The 23,605-nt window shown below is 40.0% G+C and overlaps 1 protein-coding gene across 2 annotated transcripts in view; it reads right to left on the reverse strand.

The window, feature by feature from the left end:
- Positions 1-1,395: 1,395 nt before the first annotated feature.
- The window catches only part of LOC117815337 (noelin-2-like), a 46,960-nt gene continuing 24,750 nt past the window's right edge, over positions 1,396-23,605 (reverse strand). For both annotated transcript variants that reach the window (XM_034686989.1, XM_034686990.1), the window contains 5 exons: positions 22,484-22,703; positions 19,383-19,489; positions 5,189-5,365; positions 4,929-5,102; positions 1,396-2,151 (listed from right to left, as the gene is read on the reverse strand). In XM_034686989.1, the coding sequence (XP_034542880.1) occupies positions 1,831-2,151; positions 4,929-5,102; positions 5,189-5,365; positions 19,383-19,489; positions 22,484-22,703 (999 nt within the window). In that variant the 3' untranslated portion in view covers positions 1,396-1,830. The remainder of the gene's footprint in view (positions 2,152-4,928; positions 5,103-5,188; positions 5,366-19,382; positions 19,490-22,483; positions 22,704-23,605) is intronic.

The following is a 23,605-nucleotide window of genomic DNA, read 5'->3' on the forward strand; positions in this document are numbered from 1 at the left end:
TTTTACTTTATTTTATTCTATTTTATTTTATTTCATTATATTATATTTAACACTTGTCATTTCTGTTATTATTGTTATTATAATTTTTAACTATGTTAGTACATTGTTGTATGCCCCTGTCCTGTGTTGTTAGCTTATCTTATACTGCATACAGTGTTTGAATTTAGTATGTAGACTGTTCTGTTAGATCTGTGTTGCAGTATGCTGTGCCAGACGTCACTGAATTTCCGGTTTCGGAAAACAGAAGTAAACAACAGTCAAGCTGATAGATAAACTGCTTGCTGATGGACTTTTTTTTAATATATACATATTCTTGTTGAAATTCTTGTACTGAACACCTTCTTGTTTGCTGCTGTAACTCCATGAATTTCCCCGTTGTGGGATGAATAAAGGAGTATCTTATCTTAACTTTAGCATCACTTATGATTAAAAAAGTTAAGAAGTGGTTTATATGGAATTTAATAATTTTCAAAGCACCTACAAACTGAGTTCCCCCTGTCAAAAAAAGAAGAGAAAAGAAAAAGAGGAACGAGCGCTGTGCATTATGGGAAACAGTATGCGAGGCAGACTGGTCTGATACATACTTTGAAATTCTCCCAAATCAGTAGACATCTGGAGAGTTTTGGCATACTGCAGATTTTGCTCTTGTTCACATACTACTTACTACATACTGAATTCTGGCCAAATCAGTACATACTGCTAGTATAGTAGGCGGATTCTAAAACAGCCAGAGACTAAATACCAAAGGGTAATCAACCCCAGGTGTGACACAGACACAGGTGAAACTAATGTGAATACTCAGGAAGTAAAACTAGACTTGACACACTCCTGGAAAACAGTACAGAATAAAACAGGACACACACAAGGAGTACAAGAACACAAGGGTAAAGAATGACAACTGAATAACACCCGGAAACTAAAACAAGAAGGATTCAAAGTAAACAAAAGCAACCCGTGACACTCCTGTTTGTTTGACCCTTGTTTGTCAAGTCCTTCTCTTGAGGGTAGATGGGGTCAGATCTGTTTTTTTTAAATAACTTTTGCTTGTGAAGCACTTAATGTGGTTTATTACCCGGCAGAGGGGCCTGGATTATATTTCACACAATGACCTGCTCACTTTATAGTCTCACTTAATTATGTTTGAGCTACTTTCAGTTGGGATATTGTACTCTTGGGTTAAAGATCATTTTGTATCCATTACTAGCCTTTACTTTATCATCATGTTGTAGAACAAAGGAGAAATAAACCTAAACCTGAAGAGAACAAACCTGTTTTGTTAGCGCATGCATACACTGTATGAAAACAGATCCCCAGGCTCATATTAGAAACACTGGAAGAAAGTGATATCTGTTTCCACACTCCCTGCTCCAAAACAGAGGAGACAACAGTCCCGGCAAAGTTTGACAGTAATGTTTTATTGAATGAACAACCATGCTGACTTGACACGTCCACGATCACATCACAAACCCAGAATCCCTCCATCAGGTCCGTCGTCATTGCTCAAGGATTTAGACGAGTTCTTATCCAGTCCCGAGCTCTATTTTTTTTTTATGACACAATTCGACCTCAACTTTCAAATTCACTTCTTGAGACACGAGTGGAATGAAACATAACAGAACATAGATAAACTCAAGCTTCAGCAAATGTGTTTTGTGTCCAGTTATTAGCTCAGTGAGCTTTTGCAGTCTAGAGGTCATTCAAATTCATATACTGACAGTTTTTGTTTCCTGTTGATGTGAATAGACATTTTTGTGTGAGTTTAAGTCCCCTTTAAAAACTCCATCTCTACTGCACCTCCCCCTCTTTTTGCACCTTTTCTTGCGTGTCGATTTATCCGTCACTCCGGATGACGTGAAATAGTGTGACGTTGTAAAGCACCTGGTGTCCGTTGTTCCAGGCGTACAGCGCTCGCTCTCGGGGGTTGTAGTCCATCATGCTGATGTGAGAGTACTGGTTGTGAAAGGGGATGTCGGTGTACTCGTATGTGGAGGAGTTGGTGTTGTACGCAAAGTGGACTTTGGCTCCAGCCAGGTGGGAGTTGGTGACGTACAGAGTGCCGCAGATCATGAAAGCCTCCCCTGCGCTGCGCTTAGGAAACCCCGTGTCCCAGCTCTGCAGGACGTCAAGCGAGCGAGGGTCCAGACGACTCACCTACAGTCAGAGAGGGAAAGTGGAATAGAGATCACTCATTATGAGACAGTTCAACAAATTCAGGCAGGGAAAAAGCAAAGTCAAAAGTCTAGTTTGTATAAACCCACATTTTTAAATAGAATGAGACAAGGTTTTTTGGTGGGTCCACTTTGTAGCCTCAAGTGATGCACAGTTACAAAGTACAAAGTCAATGATACACTTTGAGTCAGACCACTTGGCCAATGTTACTTGATCAGGAGAATCCCAATTCAGTTAGGCCTGCACAACATGAGGAAAATATGCAATGCTTGAACAAATTGTTTAATATTCTGAAAACAAACATATAAATATGTGTGATAAAAAACTAAACTGAAGAGTACTTAGTCGCCAGTTTTCTTTGTCTATCTGCTAATTGTTTTACAAAATACCTCTCTTTCCAACATGTCCCTAATGAGTCTGAAATAAACTCATTGGCACCAATTAATTTGAGGGTAACTGATAGTTATCTTAAGCTCCATCAGGCTGCAGCAAAACAGAGAGAAAGCATGGCTGCTATACCCAGGCCTCCCCTCCTCCATAGAAAGTGGAGGTAAGCTGAGCGTGAGAGCATCGCTCATTCACATGAAATAACTCTTCTTACCCTTGTGATGTGTTTATTGCAAATGCTCATCGTGATAACCATGAAATTATGATTGATTGCAAAGCATTAAATCCAGTGTTGATTTCTTTCGGGTAATATCATTGGGCATACTAAAATGTTTCGACACACAACAAGTGATTAGAGCAACAAATGCTTTAAGTACGTGCAAACTGTTGAAAGGTTGCCAGTTACATCCTAGTATTGAATAACTCAGCTGTTAACAGTGGGATGATAATGCTGCCAAAACATAGACTTTCTATGTAGGGTGAGCAACTGTTAAGTTTGTTTAACAATGACTCATAAGTTGAGTCTGGAAGTGCAGCAGGGGAGCAGAAAACTTGGTTGTTACAAATATGCCTCAAAGGAGATCAAACCAAGCGGCAACCTCCGGTCTCAAACGATGAAGCCCTTGCGGAAGTGTTCATTGAAACTCCGCTTGAGGCTGGCTGCAGAAACACCGGAAACCACATACATACCAATTCAAAAAAGATGATCTTTGCAGCATTAATGAACATGTTTACAGCCTGGTTCAAAAAACGGCTTGTCTCTACGTAGTTAATTTCTCTATTGGCACACACTGTACAGTGGGGTGAATTTTTTTTTAACGTGACGGCTCAGAAGATATTAAGATTACCAGTTTATGCCCAAATAAGGACATGACTGACTTGACTCCTGGACGGGAACACATAGCTGTTGGCTAGGAGGCCCAAACTCCACCCATTTACGTCACACTCTGCCTTGTTGAGTTCCGCATTTCCAATATGGCTGCCACCGTCGATTCGCTTCAAAACAGCGCTCAGGAAGAGATGGGTGATGTCACGGATACTACGCCATTATTTAAACAGTCTATGGCTCAAACACACCAAATATTAGAGAACCACTGGATGTCAAAGGAGGGCAATCCAACTATGTCTGTGAAGGTTCTCAGTCATCCAGGTCATGGTAATTCAAAGCTTGATCCAAAAAGGCAACTGGACTATCCACCAAGTCCAGTTGCCTTTTTGGATCAAGCTTTGAAGGGCAATCCAACTATTTAACTCCTCTTTGCTCTGCAGCAGGAGCATCACTCTTCTCCTTCTTCTTCATCATCATGCACAATCAAGTCACTCCAATAAAGTCAACATTTGACACCAAATCAGATATTACTTTTCACTTCCAGGCTTTATGTTCATGTTTCATGTGCCATATACATTTTCAATCTTATTTTCAACTATTATCATTTGTATCTTAAGCTCAACCCTTAATGTTTAACTGCTAATACAACTATAACCGTTACACCATTAAATAGCACAACATCTTGTGAGCTAGTTTGAGCAGACTCTAGCTGTACTGATTCATATTTGCCGTGCATCATTCTCCCAATCGTCTGATAAATGTACCCTTTTAATTTGGCAGTCTATTTAAGCTGCAGGGTGTTCAGTCTCTCCCTCTGCTTTGCCAATGCCCTGCACCAGTACTGCTTCACCAGTGCTGTGCTCAACCCCACCACATCCCCAGCATCCACCTGCAGGCTCTGGATCAGGGATTGGGATATAATTTAATCCCTCTTAAACGTCTGCATATAAAATTGATGTGTGAGGAGTGTTGAGGTCAGAGCTTAGAGACTAAATGCAAACAATGTTCTGCTGCAATAAAAGCTTGAACCAATAAACCGTGAGTCATCTGATTATTGACTATGTTTCTCTCTCACTGGTATTTGATGCTCTTTTGTCCTCCTCATATTTTTGTATTGATATTTTGGAACAATATTTCCTTCAGAATTAATAAAGTTCTGGTTTATTTGATCTGATTAAAGGTTGTTGACCTCACTAATATGGACAGGAGAGTGACTCAATGCACCTGCCAGAACAAATAAAAATGAGCTCAAAGATATGTCAGGTTCTCAGTTCAGTAGTTTTATAAAGATTTTAAGTATCTATCTGTCTTACAATACATTCATCTGTATCGGCATATATGACAGATTTTAAATAGCGAGCTCTTTCAGGAGAGAAATGCCAAAGATCTTTTTGAAACAGTGCCATCATTACAGTTTGTCTGCCAGCTCTCTGGTGCTGCGCCTTGTTAAAGTCGCTCAGCTTTAAACATGTTTCCATCCGTTTGTTTGTGTGCACAGTTTCAATATAGACGAAAAAAAAAAGATGAGAGAAAAAGCCTGCACCATTATGTTTCCAGCGTTTGGGATGGAGGTGTAGACAGCCCAGAGTCCCATCTCATCAGCCATGAGGTCGATGTCAGACGATCCTCCCCAGCTGTAGGGAAACGTGTTGTTGTACCCGGCTCCACTCAGACTGCGCTGCAGGAGCACGCTGCGAGAGCGGAAATGGTACTGAACCTGAAACACAGACACACATTCATCTCTCAATCTGTTCATCTGATTATTACACTGCTCCTGTGTTTCGGTCTCGCACAGTCTCTCACCAGGATGTTGCTCTGGTGTTTGTTGTAGTACAGGGATCCGTTGTAAACCACGTGGCCTGTTCCTGCCCAGGGGTGAGGCAACAGATGCTGCACAAAGTTCTGCCCCTTCGTGAAATCGCCCATGGTCCTGTACTCCAACACACGCCTGCCCTTATAGTAGCCGTCCATCGACCACACCTGATGATGACAGGGAGAGAAACAGACTATGTTACTCTTACATTCAAAAGATTTTACAAATAACATGAATCAAAATCATTCAGACTGTCTGCAGATGCTCCTGAGGATTTATATTTCTTCACAGACTTTCTGTCTTCTTATTTGTCCTTCTTTGAAAATTGATCAAAGAACTGAATTCTTTTCTCAGTCTGCTTGATACCAGTGTTCAGTTTAGATCTTCTCCCATGCTTTGGCTCTTCAAGTGCAATTTATGATGGTCTGTTTATTGTGTTTTTAAACGTCTTTTATGTCCAAGCTGCTGCCCCCGGAGGGATTTCAAATGTTGTTTGGATATGTATCACTCCCACTGAGCTTTCAGTTCTGTCATATATCCAAAGTAGTCCATCATGGTCATCTGTCATTCCCATCAGCACCATAGACTGTATAAATAATGGACGTAGTATCCGTGACGTCACCCATCTGTTTCTGAAGTGCTGTTTTGAGGCCAATCATCAGCGGGAGCCATATTGGAAATGCAGAACTCATAACTTCTGTCAAGCAATTGTGACATAAAGAGGCGGGCTTTGAGCCTCCTAGCCAACAGCTACAGTGTTCCCGCCTGTCAATCAAGTCAGTCGTGCCTCTCATAATGGTAAACTCGTAATCTTAATATCTTTGATATTGCTGCATTATGAAAAAATGCACCCCCGTACAGTGTGTGCTGATCAAGAAATGAGCTATCCAGACTACACTTGGTTTTTGTAACAGGCTGTAAACATGTTTATTTCTGCTATAAATCGGCTATATAGGTGTATAGGTGTATTCGGCTTTTTTGACTTTGTGTGTACGCATCTCATACCACAACTTACTATACTCCTGTCTCACCAAAAATTAATTCACCCACTTCAGACAGTGCAAAATACAACAGCCCGGCTTTTAACTGGAACTAAAAAATTCCCACATCATCCTCATTTTAGCATCCCTACCCTGGCCCCCTGTTGTTTTGTATTGATTGATTGATTTTAAGATAATTTGAATCACGTGGACTCGCCCCTCAATTCAATTCTGAGCTTTTATCACCCCATGAACCATGACGCAGTCTGAGATCCTCTGGTAGCGCTCTGCTTTCTGTTCCACGGTCTAGACTAAAAACTAAAGGCGACAGGGCCTTTGCTGTCAAAGCCCCCCCGACTGTGGAACAGCCTGCCAGAGGAAATCAGACTTGCAAAGTCAGTCCCTCATTTTATTTCACTACTCAAGCCACACTTTTATCGTAAAGCTTTTATTTTATGAATTTATTTTAATCTTTAACATTTTACGTCTCTGCTTTTACTGTCATTTTGCTTTATTTCTTCTCTGCTTTTATTATGCTTTTATTATTTTTGTGAAGGACTTTGTTACTTGTATTGAAAAGTGCTGTACAAATAAAGGTATTATTATTATGTGGTTTTCGATACTTCTGGAGCCAGCCTCAAGTGGATCGTCGATGAACTGCAGTTTTTAACACTTACGCATTGGCTTCAATTCTCGTGGCTGGAGGTTGCCGCTTGATCAGCCCCTACACTTTTGGAACACCACCGTGCTCAACAATGTCACTTCTTGATCACCGACCAATCAGAATCAAGAAGTGGCGGGGCTTCTGATAACAACTTTGTCAACAACAATGGCAGAGGACCATATAGAGGAGAAAACTTATCAAACTCGTTTTTTGGAGGTACAATTTCCAAGTTTAGAGCTGCTACTAATACTATGACATGGTTTCTAGCAATACATTTTACAGTTTTTGGTTAAAATGCCATTGTATGAAAGCAAGTATGAAGCATTTGGAGCATTTGGAGCATTTGTGTCGCGGCACAATTTTTGTATCCAAGCAACAGTTAACACTGGCGAGAAGCGCTCTGATATTGAGGTTGTGGGCGCTCCCTGCACAAAAAAACGCCTTAGTGGACACTAATGACTGAGAACTGACTCAGTGTTACATCTTAAATTACATCCCTGTGTTGCATTCCTGTTTCATTTCACAGCTTTTGAAATCTAGAGAGTCAGAAAAGGCAAACTAAGGATATTTAACTGAGCTGAACTTCTCGCCAAAGCAGCAGCCGTCTCCACATAGCCTAGCAACCAGAACAATGCACAGCAGACCTGTCAAGGTTAGACTCCTGCACATACAGTAGAGGGGAGGTTCATGGAGTTTTTGTAAAAAAAAAAAAAAAAGATGTTCAACATCCGTAAGGTTTCTGAGGGATGCGCTTTTTAAATTCTTGAAGCATAAAGAGAAGAAAAGGTTTCTGTCTTACATTAATGCAACAGTTGGTTTTGGCAGGCTGAATAAAACAGTGAAAGGGCTGCTCTTATAAAGTGCTGTATGAGTCTATAAACCACTCAAAGCACTTTTATGCTACATGGCACATTCACCTATTCCCACACACACTAAATGAGAAGTGTCCAACTGCTCATCATCCCTAATCCCATTCAAACACATTCATGCACAGTTTGCGATGCTTTTGAGAGCAACATGGGGCTCAGTGTGTCGCTCACTGGACACTCAGATATGCAGCTGAAGATAGAACAGCTGACCTTTTGATGGAGAGACAATCCACTGTATCACTGAGACACAGCTACACCATGCTACCTATTTAAAGCAACCTAAAGTCCTATATTTTTACATTAGGAAACACCATTTCAGTGTTGAATATCAAGTTTAATTAAAACACTCTGTCATGGTTTGATTAGTTTATTTTTGTCCTTGTGTTTCTTGCCTTGGTTCCTCGCTGTGTTTAGTCTGTATTAGTTATCCTTTGTCTTCCTTGTGTGTTTATTGATTCATGTCTCTTGTTGTGTGTCCTTAGTCTAGTCTTGTACTGTTTTATTTTGCAGTTCTGAATCCTTGTGTCTCAAGTTTAGTTTTACTTCCGGGCCTAGTGTGTTTCTCTCCTTTTTGATTACCCTAATTAGTTTCACCTGTGTCCTGTGTTCACACCTGTGATGATTACTCTGTATGTTTAGTTCCTCTGTTTCCCCTGTCCCTGGTTGGATCATTGTTTGTCTTCCCTGTGATCTGTGTTCCTGTGTTCTAAGTCCTCTTATTTTTTCTGTGGATTTGTTGAAGTAAGTTTTAGTTTGTGTATCTCGTTTTTTTGTCATTAAATCATTTTTATTTTAAAATCTGCACTTGGGTCCTCCTTTTTGTTTACCCCCATCGTGACACATTCCAATCAGATCCAACAAGTGAGCAGAGTACTAGTTCCTTTTTAAACTTTCTCATGATTTGTGTGAGTGCTTTAAGTACTGCGCAGCAACACAAGTTATTTTATTAGTTCGTTATTAAAGTTTACACTTAACAGTAAATTACCAACTAGTAACAAGTTCACACTTTAAGTTTCCAAAACGTCTCCCTGTCTTGATTTGTTAGTTATTGGGTTTTTTTATTATGTAATTGTAACCCATATAAAGTATTGTGTTAGTTATTGAAAAAGTATGAATAATTATGCCTAGTAATTCTAACTGAGGTAAAGTGTTAAATATTTATTTTATCACCTATTTTCTATATCGTATTTTTTTGCTAAAGTGTTTCTTTTCAATGTATTTGATCAATAGAAACTGTAAAAAATAGAGTGAAAACCGTGGTTCAGCCAATCAGAAAGCTCCTTGCTACAGGTAGTCCTGCCTACCTGTCCCTGTTCTGTGAGGAAGCAGGTTGTAAAACAAAAGAAAACCAGCAGAAAGGAAAGGAATAGGTATTTGTGATTTAAACTGTCGTTTGAATGTTGAACTTTGATATTGAGCAGAGACTGGAATTCAAGAATGATATATAAAACTCAGGTTTAAAGAGTGCATCCTAGAGACAAATTTATAATTAGCCAATGTGATATTGATAACTGTCTTATTGTATACACTATTGTTACTGGTGGTAAACAATATTGTTTTCTATCTCCTGTTTACACTGAAGCCGGAAAATGTCGATACACTGCCTCTGAGTCTCATTTAAACACTCCACCTAGCTCTAGTAGTCGGACCTACTGGTCCATCCGCAATCTTGCATAAGATTTTTCTTCTAAACCCTTGGTAAGTGTTACATAATGCACTTTGTAATGTCTGTTTTAGAATACACTTTAATATTATTACTTATATTTGCTACTGAAATGAGTTGCACCCTGAAAACTTGAGGCACACTTTAACTAGTTTGTATGAAAAGTAACAACCAGAGTGAATTGCCAATAACTGATCACTGACACAGTTCCATGGTCATGATGAATACCTGCATTAGCTTTCTGTCTGGCATGAGATATTTCACATTATAGCACATCATAGTCATTTTAAGCTGAACTACATCATCACACCAGGTTTCTACTGGATTACATTGTTACAATCCAGCATGCAGTTTGTATAAAACGTGCTGTCTGGCAGTGAACATCTGTTTCACAGTTAGTAATAGAGTTCTGTGTAATTTATATGTACCTGGAGGGTTTGTGTGACTATTTCCTTCTTTAAGTCATGTTGTGATTTATCTCTGATGTGCATCCGCTTTGTTGATGCATAAATCATAACTCAGTGATAACTCCTGTTCTAAACTGGGCCAAGTCTGAACAGAATCACATCTGGTGCAAAGAGCTGCAGGACTTAATTATATTTCATGAAGTTTTTATTCCAGGCACAAGAGCCTAACTTGCTTATTACTTAACTTATTTGGAACAATCATCCTTAAAGGAGTTGATCGTGTAAAGGCTGATAGAGCTTACATATAAATCATAAATCTGTGTTTCTGTTTAAACAAGGATCAGAACAGTAATATAACATTCACATACCAGTGTTATCTGGAAGTTTTCCCTTCCTCACAGCAGTATAATGCCCCAGCTAACTGTCTTTAACCCTCCTGTTATGTTCTTTTCTCTAGAACAGCAATAATGATCCTAGTTAAAAATATAATAACAATAATAATAGCAATGAAAAAGGTAAAATAGAATAGATTAGAATACAATAACATAAAATAAAATAAAATAAAATAGAATGGAATGGAATACAATAAAATAAAATAAAATAAAATAAAATAGAATGGAATAGAATTAAATTAAATTAAATTAAATAGAACAGAATAGAATAGAATAAATTAAAATAAAATAAAGTAAAATAGAATACAATTTGGCAACTATTACAGATGTGTACACACTATGTACACTTCTATCTGAAAAATAGATAAGGTAAGTTATTGCAGGGATAAAATTGCACCATTGGTGTTCTTTAATTCTTACAGATCATGGTTCAATGAGGATAACTCACTCAGTTTTCATTGAAATTCATGCTAAACCTTTTTAAATGTACATCGGAAAGCCCTAAATATAAATACAATCGTTTTTTATGACACTGATTTTTGTTTATTCTATTTTACATTTTGAATTATTATTTTTTTTAATGAAGTGATGTTGATAAATTAACACGACACCTCTTCTGTCACATGCAGCCCAGATTTGTATGCGGCATTTAGCTGGTTTGGAATGCATATATTGCCTAAAATAGACTTTAAAAAGGGTCAATTTGACCTGCAACATAACAGGAAGGTTAAACTGCAATAAAACACTGTTGCTGTCTCATTGTAATATCTTGCTCATGAATCCTTGTGTGCCAGGATGCTGTCAGGATGCTGCTTCAGCCTCTGTCATTCATCAGGATGCCATGAATGTATCCGCCCACAGCATATTCAAAACCCTGAAACAGGCTTTAAACGAGTAAGCTGGACACCGAGATTCAACCCACACAGAGTTAGCATTAATTAGCTGCCACATGCTAACCACAACTTGTAAAGTATGCTAGATGTCAATGGGTAGAAAGAGTCTGAGAGAAGCAACAGACTTAAAGAGGAGAAGAATAAAAAAGATGCAAGACAAATTGAGCGTTGACAGCATGGAGGATTAATTACCCAATGAGGGAGGAGAGGTGAAACAGATGAAAGAAAAAAGCAAAAGAGCATTGGCAAGAGGGATCACTGTTGGTGGAAAAGAGTCTAGTTATTCTCTGTGCAAAGAGGAGAAATGTACGGAGAGCAGAGGAGAGAGCAGATGAAAAATATCTTTGTTTTTTGTGGGTCAAAGGAAAGAAAAACCTCTCCTGCAGTGGCACCAACATCTCTACAGTTAGAGTTCATTTCTGCTCTCAATACCTGGAATCCCTGTTGAATCGGAGACTTTGAGACAAAGATAGCTGATTGCATTGATTTTGAGAGACATCAATAACACAATGTTTAATTGCCACTCAGCTTGATGCTCACAAAGACAATAAAACAGACTGATTGCTCTCAGATACCAACACTCGCTCTCCTCTGTGCTTCAGCAGCTCATCTGATGAAGCTTTCTCCATCTTAAATCCCTTTAAAACTGTTTCTTTGTTTTCTGGCAGCTGTAATCTTCTCGCATTCAACTGCACCATTTGCTTTCATAAACAAGCTCCAGACGCTGATTATACAACAAACGCTGCATGCAAGAAATGAAGATGAGATATTTTTATAGTTTCTTGAACTCCCGCTTCAGTTTTTAGATGTTTTTGCACTTTTGCATTTTTCATGTTTCACAAATTTCATGCAAGATTTTCCTGAAGTAATGCTCGCATACTGCAGAGTGATTCACAGAGAACAACATCTTCAGTCTTCTTTATGAGGAAATTGATCTTTAGGCCACTTATAATACATTTGTGCTTTAGAGTTTGCTGGCAGGCTGCAAGCTGTACACCAAGAGGTTTCAGTTAAAGTTCAATGGACTGACAAGACACTGGAACAGGTGACTTCAGGTAAATGTCAAACTGCATCATTAGAGTCACAATAGCCCCTTTCACACATGGACTCTTGACATTTCCTCGATTCTTTAAAGACATTCAAGCCCTGAGCAGACACAGGGCACTCCAGATAGAGAGAGCAGAAACATGAACAGGTGTTCTTTTTCCATTTCATGTTATTTATTATTAAAAACTAAAAAAGAAACTCCATGTGTGGAGCAATGGAGCCTAACAGCCAAATGCCACCAGATCCATGTTCGGTCCATCTCCAATCTGTCACATCATCGGACCTGGCTTCTATTCAAATCAATGTGATAATGGCTGCGCAGAGAAGCAAGACTTCGATTTTAGTACGATGAATCAATCTCAACAGGGCAGATCGAGTGGGACAGGAAGTAACCAAAACAAAGTTAAAACATCCGGTTAATTTTCAGAATAAAACACGCTATGTTATCGGCAGATCGTATTTCACCTAACTACAACAACAAACCGTCATGATGAGTGGAGACAGGCCTGGAGTCAACAGGTCAGAGGCTTTCAGAGGACGATAAAGACAGCATGGATGAGGAGAGGAGGAGTATATTCATTAATGCAGTAATTCCTGCGGTAAAGCCTTGTTCCCATGACTCCAGTGGTCCGGCGGTCCTGCTCCCTGCTGCGTTATGAAAACGCAACCGGTGGGAGCCGGACCGCAGCGGATTGGATATAGACCGTACACAGATCTGGTGGAAGTCCCGGGTAAGACTGATTACCAAACAGGGATGACTCATGCATCTCATCTTACTCCATCTCGTCACATCTCATCTCACTCCATCTCATCACATCTCATCTCACTCCATCTCATCGCATCTCATCTTACTCCATCTCATCACATCTCATCTCACTCCATCTCGTCACGTCACATCTCATCTCACTCCATCTCATCACATCTCATCTCACTCCATCTCATCACATCTCATCTCACTCCATCTCATCGCATCTCATCTTACTCCATCTCATCGCATCTCATCTCACTCCATCTCATCACATCTCATCTCACTCCATCTCGTCACATCTCATCTTACTCCATCTCATCACATCTCATCTCACTCCATCTCATCACATCTCATCTCACTCCATCTCATCGCATCTCATCTCACTCCATCTCATCACATCTCATCTCACTCCATCTCATCGCATCTCATCTCACTCCATCTCATCACATCTCATCTCACTCCATCTTGTCACATCTCATCTCACTCCATCTCATCGCATCTCATCTCACTCCATCTCATCACATCTCATCTCACTCCATCTCGTCACATCTCATCTTACTCCATCTCATCGCATCACATCTCATCTCACTCCGTCCCATCACATCTTATCTCACTCCATCCCATCACATCTCATTCCATCTCATCACATCTCATCTCACTCCATCTCATCACATCTCACTCCACCTCATCTCACTCCATCTCATCTCACTCCACCTCATCTCCATCTCATCTCACTCCATCTCATCACATCTCATCTCACTCCATCATATCTCATCCCATCTCATCTCACTCCATCTCATCTCATCACATCTCACTCCATCTCATCACATCTCATCTCACTCCATCTCATCTCACTCCATCTCATCTCACTCCATCTCATCTCACTCCATCTCATCTCACTCCATCTCATCTCACTCCAACTCATCGCATCTCACTCCATTTCATCTCATCTCACTCCCATCTCACTCCATCTCATCTCATCACATTCAATCGCATCTCATTTCATCGCATCTCATCTTACCTTAATCGCATAGCATCTCATCTCAATAAATCTAATCTCATTGCATCTCATAGTATCGTATCTCATAGTGTGTATTTTCTAACCACAAATATACAGCTTTATCATTAATCTTTTTCCACTTTCACAGCTGTATGGCTGACAAACAAGATAATAACAACTAAACAAAAAAGAAAGAAAAATAATAATAATTAAAAAAATAGAATGAACAAAGCTTCTCTAAATCAAACAAGGCTATTCAATTTAAAAGAAATAAAATCAAGGTCAGTTGGCATATATTAAGACAAAATGAAAGAATCTGTATTTCTACATGGATTTAGGGAATGCCGTGTTGGATCGTTTTTTAACATAATCAATGAAGGGTTTCCACATTTTTTAAAAAACATGTTCTTTGGCTCTCTGTATGTATGTTATTTTTTCTAATGGGAGGGTTGACAACATCTGATTTAACCAATAAATATATATATTTCTTCCCTTCTGCTGAACTTTCTGAATCATATTTATTTGCATTGCTCAAACCAAAATCATCATCATCAGGATTCACTGTAATCCCTTTTCATTTTTATCACAGGATGAACCGGACCGCCTGGTTTATCTAACTCAGACTGCTACAGCCTCGTTTTATCTCCAGATGAACTCTGGGTAACATGACTACACAGCACAGGAACACTGTCTGGATTTTGCTCTCCTCATAGCAGTGGATTTAAACTGGGACGCAATCCCTTCAGGGTCAAAGTGAAAGATTACCGCAACTAATTACCTTTAAAAAATTCAAACTTATCCCTCATGTCTGCTGCTACCTGGCCTTGACCTTTTCCTCCCCTCTTTCTGTTTTCATCTCCGCCCTCTGCTTCTTTGTTCCTATCCTACTTGTTCATCTTGACTCTTGTTCTTTTGATCAACCTTTCCCGCTTCCTCTTCCTCCTGTCTTTGTCTCTTCCTCTACCTGTCCACCTCCTCTTCCATTTTCATTTATCTGCTTCACACCTCCTCACCAGCAGGCCTTGTTCTCTCTTTCTCTCTCTCTCTCTCTCTCTCTCTCTCTCTCTCTCTCTCTCTCTCTCTCTCTCTCTCTCTCTCTCTCTCTTCTTCTCACACTTTCAGCAGAGACATCTTGACAGATCAGGGGATATCCACACCTCAGCATCTGTTCTCAAATACAGCGACAGGTGTGTGTTAATGCGCGTGTGTGTGCGAGGGTGTAAAGTATAAAACGTGCACACACACACGCACACACACACACACACATTCCCATATTGATGAGCTTATAAAGAATTCATAAATGCCAAACTGGGACCCTGTGCAGACTCTGTAGTCATGGATACCAAAGGATGTATGAGAATGACTTTACTAAGTGTGTGTAAGTGTGTGTGGGTGCCTGTGTGTGTCTCAGTGTGTTGAATCTTAAGCTGATAAAATGCAGGTTGTGTAGCCCATAAACTCAGTGCTGGATTTATATGATTCCAGTTATTGGACTTTAAAAGGTAAAAATAAAAGCTTATCATTATGTTCAGATGCAGATACTAAATACCAACAGCCTCACAGCCACGACCTTATAAAATATCAGAGGCTGCCAAGGTCATATGGGCATGCAGGCAGCGTTCACAGACGTCACTGTTTTGATTTTAATCTGTATTTTTGGAGAGAGAAGAGCACCAGGATGTTTGGAAAGTGATGATGTAATTCGCATTTTCTACAAACCTTCAGTTTTGATGATTTTGTGTCACAACATCGGAGAATGTAATAAAATCTTTTTCTTCCACAGCACAATAACAAACCCTGGGACAGTGTGAAGGTACAAAGGTGTAATGATGGTGGAGGCTCATTAAAGAGCAGACAAGGACATGCTGTGTAAAAAAAAAAAGAGTTAAAGCCCACTGATCTGTTCCTCGACACATCGTGGAGGTAATACATCAGTAAAGTAATAAAAGGCTGGGGGACAAGACTGCTAGCTAAAATAAGAGCTGTCAAAATAACACACTCATTTTGATTGATCACAGAAAAGATAACATGCTGAATATATTAAGGCAGATTAATCGCACCCTGATGTCATACGTCACTGATCACACCACTGTCTATGGCAGCTTTATAAATATGATGGAAACACAGGGCACAGCTCAACCTGATCATTTTATTATCTCATGTCCGAGCATTTGAGAGAACATTGTGGTCCAAAAACGATGAATACATGACAGTGTCCCCTCTATGGACCACCTGTCGCAGGTAGGATCTGCACACATGCTCTGCAGGGTAACAACCTCTGTCATGTCTCTCCTGATAATGCACTGATTGCACTGCGACCTTACCTTCAAAGACAAACTGTCGATGTTAAGAAAGGTTTGTAAAAGTTGCTGAAGTCGTTTGGTGTCACAGTCTTTTTAATGGTTTCTACAAGCCATGTCACAAACTATAATCCTCCTCTACGTGACTCATGCATACAGAGGAGACAAACAGCAGGGGGGTCAAACAGCAGCTGGGCTGAGAATAGAGGTGGAGTTGAGTGTGCGTGTGCGTGTGAAGTCAGGTGATCAGATTAAATTAGTTTATGAATGAACTCTTAAACAGTGAGGTAAAGAAAAAGGTTCAATCAAAGGGGGGAGTTATACATACTGTGATGTCGTGCATCACACAAAAATGATTGAAATATGTGATCAATTAAGAGTCATTAATCAGCCTGTCATGAATTAGGTTAGTCTTCTATCCCCTGACAGCACCAGCTAAAATTTTATGATGAGGTCCGATTGATCAGAAGCTCTGGAAACTGTACCTCCAAAAAACAAATGAGGTTAGTTTCTCCTCCATGGAGATCTTGGTCATAGTTGAATGAACAAAGACCCAGCATCAACATTTTTATTATTCTATTTTAGTTATTTATGTACCTATTTCTTTTTTTTTTAAGTATACCATCTTATGTTCTTTTAATGGTTTAATATTTTGGTGTTTTATTATCTTACGAATTTATTTTATTTTGGGTGATTTTAATTTCCTGTGTTGAGTTTTAACTTCTTATTTCACCTCCAGTGTTTCCTCATTAAGATATCATGAGAGCGTTTCCTCAGTTCGTTCAGCAACTTCTTTTTTATTTTATTTATTTATTTCATTTTTAATGTTTTTATTATTATTGTGTTCTTAACCTTAGGATTGTGGGGTGGGTTTGGGGTCTGGGCTGGGGATGGGATCTTTTTCTTAATTTATTCTATTTTAAGTTGTTTTTATGTACAGCACTTTGTGTTACAATGTCATTGTATGAAAACTGCTTTATAAATAAAGTCTGATTGATTGATAGTTGACGAAGTCCAGGCCCCTCTTGATTTTGATTGGTTGGTGATGGAATATTCTGATATTCTTACTTATTGTGTTTAAGAGCAACTGTAATGACTGAATTTCTCCCATGGGAAATAAATAAAGTACTTCTGATTCTGATTCTGAATATGCAAGTTAACTCTTAATAGTTTTCCTATTTTTCCAAATGACTGTAAACATTTTAAGAATAATAATATTTGATTTCTGTGTACTTCCACCTGTTTTCAAATAAGAATAAGGCGTCATGATGTGTTAACTCCTCCACAGGAGAGATTTCAGTCTCTGTGATAATAAACGAGGCACATGTATCAGTCTGAACATCAACACTGATATTTGAGATAACACCCTGATGAAGTTACTAACCATAGCCTTACTGGAGTCCCTGAGCTCCCTTGTCCCGTAGGTTCCTGCCTGCTGCTGTGGACGTGCCAGACTCCAGCTGCAACAACTAGTACTATCCGTCTCAACACTATCATCTCCCTCTTTCCCTCTTTCCAACCCCAGCTTGGTCTCAGCAGATGTGTGTCTAACATAAGTCTGGTCCTGCTTGAGGTTTCTGCCTGTTAAAGGAAGTTTGTCCTTGCTGCTGTAACTTGCTAAATGCTGCAAAAAGCTCTGTTCATGGTGGATTAAGATGAGATCAGACTGAGTCCTGTCTGTAAGAGGGGACTGGATCTTATCCTGCTTTGATGTTGGGTCTTTGTTAATAATAGAACATAGAGTACGGTCTAGACCTGCTCGGTTTGGAAAGTGTCTTCAGATAACATTTGTTGTGATTTGGTGCTATATAAATAAACATTGATGGATTGATTGATGGATGGATGGATGGATGGATGGATGGATGGATGGATGGATGGATGGATGGATTGATTGATTGATTGATTGATTGATTGATTGATTGATTGATTGATTGATTGATTGATTGATTGATTGATTGATTGATTGATTGATGTTGTTCTTCACTTATGTGAGGAGAAAACGTTGGCATATTCAAGACTGGTGCGATTTCTAAACGTGATGTATTCGTCTTAAAGATGCTATTTCTGCTCTTGTGCGATGACGTTCATAAAGTGTATTTACTGTTTTGCAGCCGCTCTCTTTTCAATTTGAGAACGTGAAATAGGTTTTTGGGGCCAGTGAAAGAGTGGCTGTAAAATGCTGAATGATTTTTTTTTAAGTATGACAAGCACCACTTAATGATTCATGACTCAATGACTCACTTGTCAGAATTCCTTGCTCTGCTGCAGAGGTAACCTGCAGAGACTTTCTGTGTCAAATGCGCCCACTTAACAGCGTTCACAGAAATAAATGGGGAGCACTCATTGAAAGGAAACTCAAGATCTCGTTATTACTTCCATGAGTTACTGTAATCTATGAAGGTTTGAAATATTTAAACCCAGGCAATTATTTATAAAGATGGAAATACATCCCACATGTTAGTCAGGCCTCAAGGGAAGAAAAAAAACACCACCTTGAGTGTCTGGAAAATCTGAATGTAAACATAACTGTTTGTTTACGAGAGAGCTCCACAGGGCTCCATCAAGCCTGAAGAGAGGCAAGATTAAAGTGATTTCAGCTGATTACTGCTGCTTGTACTTCCACCGGCTTATTTCTAACACATTTCCAGGAAGAACATTTAGTGAATTTTTATTAAATGCATTATTTGTGCGCTGCTGAATGTCAAAATCAGATTGAGAATCATCAAGTGTACGGCGTTAAGTGATGGAGACAGAAGAAGCTTCTTCATTCTCAGGACGGAGGAAGAAACAGACTGAGGGAGCCGTGATGACTTCACTTTGACTGCAGTCACAGTCGTAACTGGGAAACAGACAGTAATAACTGGGATACTGCTGCTGTGTAGAGCTCCTTCTCATCACCAGGGGAAAGCTTTAATAGGCAACAGCCAAGGGTCACCATGGCGATATAAATCACACCTGGCAACTGGGAGACAGTCGCCTTGACAACTAGCTTAATGTGCGCTCCCCTGAACATAGTATGTGTGTGTGTGTGAGTGTGTTTTGGAAATGGGTGACGCCTGTAGCGGGTGCAGACAGAGGGCACACAGGAGTCATTACAGAAGTAAGGCAGAGAGACAGAATAAGTATATACAGAAAATATGGAGCTTAGCAAAGTTGTGACTGCATTTATAACAGCTGCTTCACTTCACACACACATACATACACACACACTGTGCACCCACCCTGCTGTCGGAGCTGGGAATCATGGCATCAGTCATCCAGGAACCAAAGCGGGACCCCGAGGCTCTCACGGTGATCGGGGTGCTCACTGAAGTCAGCCGACCACAACCTGTGACCAAAAACATTGAATGCAATGTGTAAAATCAATCATGTAGTTACAACACAGTGAGTATTAATCATGCAGCAGTGAAATAATGAGGATTACATTGCGAGGCGACAGTGTCCGTGTTGTTTTCTGGTTTTGAGTGAGTGACGGTGAGTGACGAGGTCACCTGCACAGCTGATTTATGAGCAGCTGTCACCTGTCTGTCACCTGGCTCAACTCAATTCACCCTCATATCATAAAACCTATCACATGATGGTTGTTCCTGTAACATCTATGTGTTTCCAAACCCTATAATACAGTATTTCTCAATTGCTAAAACACTAAACCAGGGATGTCAAACTCATTTTGATGCGGGCAGCAGAGTTTTGAAGCAGTGTTATGCTTATACTGTTGAAGCAGTGTTATGCTTATAGTGTTGAGAAAAGCATTGTGGATGTCAAAAAATGTGATTTAGCAATTGAGAAATACTGTAATAACATTCACATGACAAAGGCATGAACAGAAAACATAAATTTTCCTTTTTCTTAACTGCATTAATCTGATTTAAAACACATCCACATGAACAAAGTCCTTGAAATGCTTCAGCTTGAGTCCTTGAAATAATTCAGTAGAAGTGCAGTTGGTGTCGCTGACAGCTGAAAAAGGCTGTGGTCAGCTTGGCTAACAGCACTTTGATGGATTTTAAAAGTGACAATTTTTCACTTCAAAGCACGATCAAAATGTTGGCATAATAAAATCTAAAAGCACTCCTGCTGCTGTCGGCATTTCTCTGCTGTCTATTCACTGAACTCAGTGTGTCCCAACTATTGCAAATGTATCCTTCTCTATCAACATGTATGACCTTGTCAAATTCATGTTAGAGCCCCTTGCTTATCACTCTGAAAGAAATATGAGGGCATTTTTAGGGAAACACTTTTAAAGTGCCGGGTTAGATTGTGACATCTGTCTGGTGAATGTGAAGCCACAGCCAGCAGCCTGCAAGCTGAGCTGAGCACACAGACTGGAGACAGGGGACAACCTTTAGAATGAGTCAGGACAGCTGCAGGATGTTTCTTTATATTTAAGTACAGGCATGAGAGTGGTATCAACACACTGTGACAACATCATGTGGATGAGCAAATATCCCATCATGTTAAACTATCTTTTGTCCAATTAGAAATCATATTTTTAACCATGTCAACACGTCTATGGTGTGTTTTCAAAATGCTTTCAGACAGATCAGGAGAAGATGAGAATTCAACACTCATGGCTGAGCAGGCTTTGAAACTGCTGTGTACTCCTGTCAGATTCAGGCAGGCTCGGTATCATACGGATGATATCTGCAGAAGCAATCCTGTCAGCACGGTGTTACAGTGATATAAGAGGTATCAGTGGAGATGCGAGGTGTGACTATGTATCTTTATTTTGGAAGTTTACCTTGCACATAAACTTGTCAGCGCTGTTTGTCTAACGAAAAGTTTGCAAACATTGATAACTAAGTTGAGCCAAAAGCTGAAACAAAGTGAGACTGAGCTGATCAGCTGTGTGAGAGATTAGAGGTGGGGATTATTTGCACATCCATACATCCCTGCATACGAAATAAAATCAAAGGTGTAGAGTTATATGAAGCAATTTTAGGTATTAATGGATGCTCATTACAAAATAAATTACATATCACATATCATATTTTCATTTTTATTTTTTATTTGATGTTTTTGGTCTCTCTTAGTGCCTCTCAGGGCATTACAAAATTTAAGAAATACTTGCAATGATGATTCAGTGTTTTTTTATTTAAGGAACAGTTTTTTTGAATTCCTGAAAAGCTGTAGTTTTGAAGATTTGAGTTTTCAGCCTGACAGCAGCGATATGTAATTCTAACGTACAATCCCTTTCCTTTTAAAGCTGGGGTTGGTAATCAGATTTAGATACACTTTTTGTTATACTGGTTAAAATGATCTTTATGTCCCGATGGCAATCAATACATAATGTGTTCTTAATAAAGAGTGAAAAAAAGCTGCTATCTACAGCCGGAGTAAACCTGGGAAAACACCAACCAATCCCTGCCATCAGGAGCCAAAATATGAAACCAATCAAATCCCGTCCTGCCGTTCTGCCTGCCTCCTGCACGTACACTTCCTCTGCTTCCCCTGACTCTATTTACTGCCCCTCTCACTCGACCTCGGGCCTGTCCCCTCTGACTGTAGTCCAGATCAGAGTCTAAAAAGCTCTCACCACAGGTTGAGCTTTACTAACCGGTCACTGTCAGCCGTGATCACACCAACCAACAAAGCAACAATCAATGTTTGAATTAATGAAAAACTTCCCCTGCCTGTCTCTCCTCTCTCCCGCTTGCTGTGAGTTGTGAGTACTAACAATAGCCATGTTTGTTTGTGTTTATAACTTTCACGAGGTCCGGTTTTGAATCAGTCACCATGATATGGTCGTGAATCAGCGGCGCTCTTGCATGTGAGTGGGAAGTCGTTTTGGAGGAGCACTGAGCGGCTCCGAGGGGAGGGGTTAGACGGAGTCCTGAGGAAATGCTACATTAAAATTCATGCTAGTATTCCCTGACTACCAACCCTAGCTTTAACTTAAAATGTTCAACACCAAGCGGTCAAAGTTGTTGAAGCTAAGGCTGAGATGTCCCACCTGTTAATCCACAGGATGAGTTGCATGCTAAAAAGGTTGTATCCTACAGCACCATTCCCATAATGCATCTTGATAGTGAACTCTGTTAGATATGTCCTGCTTAGTATACAACCACACTTTCCAATCTTCCTGCCTCCGTTTATATATATATATTTTTTTGCTGTTAAAAATTTTGAGGCTCCAGTCCAACTTTAAAAGCCCCTTTCAGAGCCACAAAAGGGATTATACAACCATTTTCACAGTTCCTAGTAACAAGTCAATTCTTCTTTGTGCGTAATCTGCTAAGTGCCCCTTAAATGCCACAGGATTTTCTAATTCAAAAACACACATTCATAGTTTCATGTGTATTCCTGAACCTCCAGTACATACCCAGTTTGTTCATGCAGCTGTGCAGCCTGGTCTCAAGCAGTAAGACCCTCTGCTGAAGCTCCTCGTAGTCGTACGCTCCGACCTCCTCCTGGATGGATGCCAACATGACTGACAGGTTGAGGAGCTCCATTCGCAGGGTGGCCAGCGTCTGCAGGTCCAATCTGTACTGATCCACCACTGACAGGAGGGGGCGGAGCTGAGACATCTGGCCCTTCAACTCCTGTGGGTAAATGACAGACGAGAGGAAACTTACAGACAGGTTCCACACCAGACAGACACCTGTCAATGTGAAGTCTTGCTCTGAAGCTGCACACTTACCAAATTGGCCGTCACCAGCTTGTAATTTAAGTCAGGAGTGACCATATTTGAATGACAGGGTGAATAGGGATGATATATCTCTGTGCTGGTTGACAGGTTTCCATGGAAGCTTCATGAAACGTAATGGAATAATACTCTGAACAGCACATCACTACTCAGTAAACAACACATAACAAAAAAGTTAATTTCAAAGACAATCTTGACATCCTCGAAGGCTGTTTGAGTCTCACCAGCACGTCTGAAGCTTCCTTTGTGGACAGGGTCAAGAGATCTAGTTTTTCACAGCTCGTCAGAAACATCAGAGAATAAGTGACCTACAACTCTGTGTGAGTTTAATGACAGACTGTGTGCATTAAGCCAGAGCATGTCTTGTGCTTGTGTGGTGTCTTCTTGCAAGTGTGATGGTGTGTTTCCACCAAGTGGTCTTGTTTGGTTCAGCCCAGTTTGGTACAGTAAATCCTGATCTTGCTTGCGTTTCCACAGCGTACTATACCCTCCGATGCTTCACTTAGGAAGCGCGTTGGCTGTGAAATGGTTTGATTTTCATTTTTGGCGTGTACGTTAAAAGATCAGACTGCTTATTCTGCTGTTGCGAGCAGCGAGTCTCACATGTGGTAAGCTATGTTAAGTATTTAACACCAGGATTGTTCTTGTATGATCTCCCTCTCCCTTTTCATCCATCTCTGTGCCCCTCTCTCTGCTCAGATGGTGTCTGTGTTTAGCACCCATTTTTTTTCCTTTGAGAAGAAGACACCAGTGTAACACATGAAAGTAATCCATGAATTGAATAAAACCAGACATAGA

Source organism: Notolabrus celidotus, chromosome 7, assembly GCF_009762535.1.
Source record: "Notolabrus celidotus isolate fNotCel1 chromosome 7, fNotCel1.pri, whole genome shotgun sequence".
NCBI classification, from domain to species: domain Eukaryota; kingdom Metazoa; phylum Chordata; class Actinopteri; order Labriformes; family Labridae; genus Notolabrus; species Notolabrus celidotus.